We start from the raw sequence: 8,546 nt of genomic DNA on the forward strand, positions 1-8,546 counted from the left end.
TCAGTTTGACACTCCGTCTCCCCTTCTGCCCTGACTGACAGTACCACCAGAACTCACCACCACCACCACCACCGCAGCCCAAACCATCCAACCTCATGTCTCCCTGAGTACTCCTGAGCCCTGGTGTTTATCTGTGTGTGTGTGTGTGTGTGTGTGTGTGTGTGTGTGTGCCTCTGGTCTGTCCCCTGTAATCTCCACTAATTTGGTATGTTTACCAAAGCCCTTTGCTGAGCGCCTTGCCCAGAGTCGTCCAATTTTAGGGCGCCCAAAGTTAGGCCGAATGAAACGGGGACAGACAGGTGAGGCATTTAGAGAGGGCCGGCGGGCGGGCAGGCCGTCGGGCCGGCAGCGAGGTGCTGCAACGCTGGGCAGACTTGGACAGATACGGGCAGTCTGGTACTCAGGAACTGTGGGTTCATTGTCTTGTGCCACCCCCCTCTCTCTCTCCTTTGGTCTCTCTTTGAGAACATTCTCCCATCGAGGACATGCTGGAGGAGCAGCCGGGTGGGGGTGAGACAAACAAGGCCTCTAGGCTTGTTTATCATTCATCTCTTTTTGATGTGCCCTGTTTTTTCCACCCTCGTGCCCTCCACCTTTCCATCTTATTTAACTATTATTTCTTTGGGTTTTTTTTTTTTGTTCTCAGGGAAGAGTGTTTTAAAGAGGAATCAGAGAGAGAGAGAGAGACAGAGAGAGAGAGAGAGCTAATGGTTTGGTCTGATTGAGTGAGTAGGTGGAGCGGGGTTGGGTTGGGATGGGGTGGGGAGGGGGGGTGATAGAGGGAGGGAGGAGAGAGGAAGAGGGGCAAGAGAGAACAGGGTCAGAGGGGTGGGGGTAAAGCAGCGTTTATAAGAGCCAAGCCACACCGTATTAAGAAATATTCCCTGTAATCGAGAGAGAGAGGGAGGGACAGACCTGACAAACCAGATCAGAGAAATTGTCCAGCTTCGACTTCCCTGCAACTCTCATCTCAAGGTAAGTGCATCCCATAATAATAATAATACATTTATGGAACAGAAACTGGACACGGGCAATTGAATGAGCTTTTCAGGGAACACATTCTAGTCTAAATATGCTTCAATCCATATTCATCAGACTGCAGTACATTATACTTATCCAGGCAACAGGAGGAAAGTAATGATTTTGAGCAGTGTTACATTACACTGTACTTAAATGCTTTTCACATAGACTAGCATTATGATTTGCTTTTTTACTATTATTATTATTGATTGACTTGTGCAATATTCAATATGCTTCCGTTTTCAGGGTTAAATGTTTTAGTTAAGTAAGACTGAATAGCTACTCTGAATAACACTCTTCGCCACTGCGGGATGCTGGACTGTTTTCAGCCATGTTATAGCAGCTCGGTAGACGGGGCATGATTATTTCCAGTGAGGTGGGCACATGGGGCATGTGACTGCTGACTGTTGGCAGTCCCTGGGTACCTGCTGTGTGGCTCCCTGGTGCCAGACGTGTGTAAAAGAGGGCGGCAGACGATGGTGTCAGCACCACGCTTCCCTTTCCCCACTAAAAGAAACAACCTCTCCCCTCTCTCCACCTTTACACGTCAGAGTGGAAAACTCATAGAGTTTTGGGTTGATATGAGTAGACTTGTGTCCTAGTGACCATCATGAGCATACAAGAGGCCCCATATAGAGACACATACCCACAGAAGCCCCCAAAACAGGCAAACCGACGGAAGGGAGAGGGCACTTGGGACTTGGCTGGGGAAGGGAGTTATGGGGTGTTTAGACAGGTAAATGACACTTGGTTGTGTATTCACTCTGTGCTTGTTTGCATGTGTGCGTGTGTGTGTGTGTGTGTGTGTGTGTGTGTGTGTGCGCACGTGCGTGTGTGTTTGTTGCCTTTCCATTGTCTATATTTCATTTGGCCAGTCAGAAGAGGTCATTATGCACATGTGTGCAGGACAAAAATGGGTCAAAATATTCTCAAAAAACAGAGTCTGCACACTCCTCGGTTCTTTCTTTTGTTTTGTTTTTGTTCTATTTTGTTATGCTTGTCATGCTTAGAAGCCTGTCTGCGATGACCATGAGAAAACAAAGCTTAAGAAAGGGAAAGAATCAAGAAGTGTGGACTCCTTTTCAAAGAATATATTTAACGGAGGGCCTCTCTCTCTCTCTCTCTCCCTTTAGCTGTGTTGTCCATGGCTACACTATTTCTCCCTCTGTCTTTGACGACTGAGTTTCAGGACTTGCTTATCTGTGCTTTTTCTGTATTCTCCATATTGCAGTGAACAATGATCCATTGTATACTGCCCACAGCTATAATTTGTTAGCATTTGGAATACAGCGCTGTTCAGTAAATATTGTAAAATAACTCCAAAACCTCATATATCCTCTCGTGGTGCAAGCACCTGACCAAAGATGCCACTTATGATTGGGAAAATGGCTTCATTCCTATTATTTCTGGCCCACGGCTAAACATTCTTCAGGTTCTCAGCTGGTATTGGCAAACTCAGCAGCTAAACCACAAACCCCAGAAACGGCAAGATTCACAGCTGCCTTCCAAATTGAGGAAAAACACACATTTTGTAAAAACTCTGCAGCTTGAAATACACAGGTAATAGCCAGTCACATTACATAAAGCCACTCAGAATACTACGGAAATGTGTAGATGTGCCTCACAGTGAGCATAACATGGACGCATATCACGTGGTGAATGAATCACTTTTTGTTACTATGTGTCATGTATGAAGTGTGAATATTGTCACATTCATGAATCTTTTTTTTTCCCACTCCACCTTTGGTCGTCCACACCCCTTCCTAGTATGTGAAAGCGGAGTTGTGTGATGTGCTATGATGTGATGTATATTCATGTGTGTTTTCCTCCCAGTGGCCAGACAGACTGGAGACATGAGCTCCCTGCTGCAGTACTGCACAGCCCTGTGTGCCATCCTCGCGCTCGGACTCTGCTACTCTGGTAGGTCATGTTGCCACTCTCTCTCACACATACACACACACACACACACACATACACACGTACAGACACACACACATACACACATACACAAACACACACACATTTCAGCCCTGTGTCAACTCTTCAACAAAGTGCCAACTTTAGCAGCTGCTTGCTGATGCACAGATTGGCATCACACTGCATCAAATCTCAATTATCAATCATGCTTTCTCCCCATCTGACCCCCCCCCCCCCCCCCAACAGATTCCCAAGAGAGCCACGAGTCTTTTGAAGGTGAATGAACTCCACAGCACACAGATGTTACTGTTAATGAGTGGGAACAGTATTTCTTGTTCTTGTTGAGTTTCCTCACACTGAGTACCAAATATGTCATTTGCATTTGTGTCATCCCTCATGCATTTTTTAGATTTATTTGTCAGTCCGTCCCGGGCCAATTCATTCATCCCACCCCGAGCAGGAGGTGGCTTTAACCCTCCACCGCAAGCCAATGGCAACAACTACAACTACAACTACAACAGAAGGTATAGCAACAAACTCTTTCTCTCTCTCTCTCACACACACACACTCGCTCTCTCTCTCTCTCTCTCACACACACACACACACACGTATAGTAGCACAACTGCCCCTTATGCATAGAGTCTGATTCACCAAGATCATTTTTACATTCTCCCTTGTCTGTCTTTGACCACAGGAGAGTGAAGTCCCCGCAGGAGATTCGCTCGGAGATCTGCGAGGACTACAACCCGTGCCGACTCCTCGCCATGCGCTATGGTTACCCGCAGGCCTACCAGACATACTTTGGAACTCGGCAGCCCGCAGCAGCTGGGCCAGCCGCAGCTCCTGCACCTGTTGTCAATAACTACCGCAGGAGATACTGAGCTGCTGTTGCCTAGGAAACCCTATACATATCCCACATCATACACGGGATGGGTACTGTTTTCTGTTTGCTAAAGGGGCTAAATAAGTTGCTTTGACAAACTCCATTGGTGAGGTGCCTAGATGACTAGAGACCATCGTGTAATGCACATGCTGATATTAAATGCCACTAGTGGTCACACAGATGTGACTATATTATGTGGTTCATGGTATGAGAGAGACCTCAAAGAGGTGGTGAAAAGAAATACGGTCGCATTGGATGAATACCCTTATCTCTCTCAATACTGAAATTAATATTCTTTTCTTCTGATGTATATTATTTTTTACAATTTTCACATCTTTGTAGCTCCAGAGCATTTGTTTTTTGTTGCACATCACAACTTTTTATTCAAAACCACAGTGTGGCTATGGACTGTGCTTTCATCCATGTCACAAAATAAATAATGGTTGAAAAGAGACTTGTCTTACCTAAGCAATTTGTTCATTTCAATCATGATGCTGTTATACACACATAATTTCAACACGTCCTTCATTAAATGAAAAGGAAAAATGCTCTGTATGTGTGTAGGCCTGCTGCAGGAAGCATGCTATGAATTTACATTTAGAATTTGATGAGTGTTGGAGAAAAATCACAATACAGCTTCCAGACAGCCACTGGCTCAAGTATTGGCAGCCTGAGTCCGTGGGAAAAAAAATGCATAATAAGAACTCTGGTGTAATGGTCTACTGTATATTTTTCTGAACTCCAAAAATCTTTGAAACGCATACACGGCGGGAACACTGAACCAGACGGCAAAATTATACAGCACATCGCCAAAGGCCGATGTCGCACCCGAAATAAAGTGGATATGGCCAGAGAGCGAAAGGGTGATCTCTCCCTACGTGGTGCTGATCTGTGGACAGTCTGAAGTCTATCTGTCTGGCCTTAGAAAACCTATGACAGCAAAGAATTCCAAGCAGTGAGATGGTTAAAAGCTAAATCATGAAAATTTGCCTGACTGGATATGTGGGCATGTGGAATGTAAGTCTATTTGTTTTTATATACCACCACGCATGCAAACATAGTCCAGAAAAAGGCTTTTAATGTATACACCACATATGGACAGCTGCATAAGGACTATATAGAGAGCTAAATATGCCTATATGAGACTGTGTACACATGCTTAAATACCCAAAGCCAATGACAAGTGTTCATAAAATGTTTGCAAATGCTGGGTTGATGTCTCTCAACATAGGAAATGGTTGTGGCTCACTCCAAAGAGAAAAATCTCTAATTAAACTCCGTCACATAATGACAGCCAGCGGCTTTCCTTCACATTCAATTAGGTACCTACGAACTCCACCAACCCCTAGTTTGTGGTTCTGAAACGGGTGAGTGTGGGCAGCCTACGAAATCCTGCCCTCTTGAGGTGAAATGTTGTAATCAGATACACAAAATTTGTGCAGGCCATTGATGACAGCTGTCCACCGATGCACTTATCCAAAGAGCTGTTGCTGAACACACATATTGGATTCAAAATAATGTGTATACCATTATCTGCCACAGTAGCAAATTAATGTAGAGATGGGGAGAAATGTAATGTCTAGACATGTGTGATGGAATGGATACTTGCATATGAAATATTCATGTGACATAACAATTTGCTGTGGCTGTGTGTGTGTGTGTGTGTGTGTGTGTGTGCGGACATCCTTTTGCGCATGCACCCATAAGACTAGTTCATCTGTGTGGGTTTCCCTGTTTTTTTTTTTTTTTTGTGGGAGTACAATGTTACATGATACCTCAACCAATCAAACAGTCTGACCAATGTGGGGGGCATCAGTATAAACTGTGTGTGTATATGTGGACCTAGGTGTGAGGGAGAAAGTGAGAGTACTGGTCATTCTTCGATTGTCTACAGTCCAGAGAACAACTTAAGAACCAGCAGAAATGAAGACCTTGGCCATCCTCGTCCTCTGTGCTCTTGCATATGTCTGTCTTTCAGCAAGTACCGGTAAGTGAGACTATATCTTTCATTATACTGTGTGCAGTGAGAAATAAATCTCAACAGCTTGCTAACATTTGCAATAAAAACTTATATGAGGAGACATTGTAATGTATGCTTAATGCTAAATAGTAAAGACTATACTACATAGCTCGTGTTTCTGTTGTACTCTATGTAATATTTCTGATATGTTTTTTTTACAGGGGCTTCTGACTCAACTGTCAGTCAGTCTGACTCTCCCAATGAGGAAGGTGAATATGATTAAAACTTTCACTGTCATCTTATGCAGAAAAACTATGGGATTATCAAAAAGGATAATAATTTTTCTTTCATTGCATAACTTGTATGCATGTGTTTACATATACCAGTATGGTGTAGTAGTTTCACAACTGTCAACACGGAGTTGGCACCCAATGAAGAAAGAGACCACATTCCTTATGCTTAAAAAAAACCCAAACTCAGTCTGTCTATGAATGTGTTTTTATGTAGGGCCTACAGATTGCTATACACAGTTTGTGCATGTTTGTCTGTATGTCTGAGTCTATGTATACATTTCTCAGGGGCCCTTTACCTTATTTGAAAAGATCTATCTGAGCAAATATTTATATGTGTCTATCTGTGTGTGTGTGTGTGTGTGTGTGTGTGTGTGTGTGTGTGTGCGCGCGCACCTGTGTACTTTTTTCCCAGGCGTGTTTGTGAACAAGGACCACGCTGCTACTCTCATGCGGCAGAAGCGTGCTGGCACCACTGACCCTGCCAGCCTGTCATTGACTCAGCTGGAGAGGTGAGAACCAGCACCCGAGCTGTTATTACTCAGCATGAGGCTTCCCCCCAAACCACTTGCGCTCTCTCTCTCTCTCTCTCTGTGTGTGTGTGTGTAATCTCCTAACCCCACCACCACCTTCTCTCTCTCTCTCTCTGATTTCGTAATTGCTCTTGTGCTGTCATATAATGGTCTGATTTTGAGATTGCCGTTCGGTATTGTTCATTAACGGCGTTTTTTTTTTTATTTTGATGAATTTTTAAATCAAATGTATGAGTCAGAGTATAACTTATTTATTGTTTTTGTTGACCTGGGAACGCTTTCTGCAAAACAATACATCCCATTGAATAAATGAATAAATCCCATTAGTAACCATTTGACATATGATCCTATTCCTGATGCTGTGCTCTTTCTTTTGCCATCTCTCACTTTCAACTCTACCTCCACCCTAGCCTGAGAGAGGTGTGCGAGGCCAACTACGGCTGCGAGAATATGATGGATACATCTGGAATTATTGCCGCCTACACTGCTTACTATGGACCAATCCCCTATTAGAACATCATCACCTTGACCAGTCACCTTCCAGCCAGCCTGTCCAGCCCATGCGAAGATGTTAATGTAGATGGGATGCATAGTTTAGAGAACATCACCACTTTTACAGCCTTCAAGACCATTCTGAGGAGTGATTTAAGACTTCCAAAACATATCTGCAAGTCTAGGCAAACGAAGTCAGGGTGGGGTAGAGGTTGTGTAGCTAAAGTGCTAAATTGTAAATGTATTTTGAGTGTTAAATTTAAGTGATATTAAAATGATATTATGAAGGTTGAACTCTAATATCAATGAATCAGGCATTAACATCATTTAGCAAGTAGTAATCAAGAGGGTGAGTAGTCATTAGTTTAGCATAAATAAAAATACAAAATACTGAAATTTTGTTTTGTCTCTTTTGTCTTTTTCTCCATCATCCATTTGTTTCAACAAAAGGGGTCCGTGTACTTTTTCGTTCATTCGTTATTCTATTTTGGAATGAAATGTGAAAATGTGAAAAGGGTGCAACTTGGTGTTTTATTCAAAAGAATAAAAGCAGAAATGTCTGTATTTTGTTTTCAAAATGTGTAATCATCTTCAGATAATAGTATTAGAAAAATAGACGACATTTCCGATAATTTTTTAATTTGTGATATTCATTTATTCCTTAATTTTAGCCTATTCCATTTGACTGATCCTATCTTTTCCCTGAAAGTACACTGTTTCCACGCATCTCCACGACCACAATATTCCTCCCGTGGGGTAGGCCTATAGCCTACTATGAACCTCGATTAGTGAGTTAGCGAGGTATGTTGCGCTCAAAGCTAGGGTATGCTGTCATACGAAAGTGAATATTTTCTAGTGTCACTGTATCACCATGGTATCTTAAGCTGCCAACCAAACCTGTTCGGGAGCAGTGGCTTTCACGAAACTCACTCAGGGGTGAATTTATCAAACTAGGCGGTACTTTGGGGTTAACTGGAACCATTTTTGAGGCCGTTTAAATGCACCATATCAACAGGCCACCTGTTCACCATTCACCATTCAAATCAACAGGCCAACAGCCTCCGAAAATGGTTACAGTTTACTCCAAAGCACCAACTAGGCTTTCAGCTCAGAGCGCGTTCTCTGGGTTTGGGTGAATTTGGCCAATCGTGAAACGTGGAGATGCACAACACCGCCTATATTAAAACAAGATTACTACGCTAAAACAGAGCCACTTTTGTGTCACAGCATACCCTGGCTTTGAGCGCAGCATACCTTGCTAACGCACTAATCGAGGTTCGTAGTATACCCCACTGGTCACCCAAAACCTGGGTCCAAAATAGACCCAAATGCAATCCAGAATGGCCTTTCTTAAAATTCGGCTTTTGTTTTTTCCAAAAGTTCAGTGTTTCATTTTCAATACGTAAAATATATCAAAACGTGGCACTGGATTCAATTTCACAAGTCATACA

General features: G+C 43.1%; 2 protein-coding genes across 2 annotated transcripts; both read left to right on the forward strand.

Moving 5' to 3' along the window:
- Positions 1 to 835: 835 nt before the first annotated feature.
- Positions 836 to 4,274, forward strand: mgp (matrix Gla protein). The gene is made up of 5 exons (XM_062531998.1): positions 836 to 975; positions 2,854 to 2,940; positions 3,184 to 3,213; positions 3,347 to 3,461; positions 3,632 to 4,274. The coding sequence occupies exons 2-5, from the start codon at positions 2,874 to 2,876 to the stop codon at positions 3,816 to 3,818; spliced, it is 399 nt and encodes a 132-aa protein (XP_062387982.1). The 5' UTR covers positions 836 to 975; positions 2,854 to 2,873; the 3' UTR covers positions 3,819 to 4,274.
- Positions 4,275 to 5,677: 1,403 nt separating this feature from the next.
- On the forward strand, positions 5,678 to 7,497 carry bglap (bone gamma-carboxyglutamate (gla) protein). The gene is made up of 4 exons (XM_062531127.1): positions 5,678 to 5,807; positions 6,002 to 6,049; positions 6,486 to 6,582; positions 7,014 to 7,497. The coding sequence occupies exons 1-4, from the start codon at positions 5,744 to 5,746 to the stop codon at positions 7,114 to 7,116; spliced, it is 312 nt and encodes a 103-aa protein (XP_062387111.1). The 5' UTR covers positions 5,678 to 5,743; the 3' UTR covers positions 7,117 to 7,497.
- The last annotated feature ends 1,049 nt before the right edge of the window (positions 7,498 to 8,546 follow it).

Source organism: Sardina pilchardus, chromosome 3 (genome assembly GCF_963854185.1).
Source record: "Sardina pilchardus chromosome 3, fSarPil1.1, whole genome shotgun sequence".
NCBI lineage: Eukaryota > Metazoa > Chordata > Actinopteri > Clupeiformes > Clupeidae > Sardina > Sardina pilchardus.

Excerpts from the sequence above, each read along its gene's own strand:
- mgp (XM_062531998.1), top strand. The coding sequence starts at position 2,874 with ATGAGCTCCCTGCTGCAGTACTGCACAGCCCTGTGTGCCATCCTCGCG. Across the intron at positions 2,941-3,183 it reads GCTCGGACTCTGCTACTCTG|ATTCCCAAGAGAGCCACGAG; the intron begins GTAGGTCATGTT and ends CCCCCCCAACAG. Across the intron at positions 3,214-3,346 it reads GAGCCACGAGTCTTTTGAAG|ATTTATTTGTCAGTCCGTCC; the intron begins GTGAATGAACTC and ends TGCATTTTTTAG.
- bglap (XM_062531127.1), top strand. The coding sequence starts at position 5,744 with ATGAAGACCTTGGCCATCCTCGTCCTCTGTGCTCTTGCATATGTCTGT. Across the intron at positions 5,808-6,001 it reads CTGTCTTTCAGCAAGTACCG|GGGCTTCTGACTCAACTGTC; the intron begins GTAAGTGAGACT and ends TTTTTTTTACAG. Across the intron at positions 6,583-7,013 it reads TCATTGACTCAGCTGGAGAG|CCTGAGAGAGGTGTGCGAGG; the intron begins GTGAGAACCAGC and ends CCTCCACCCTAG.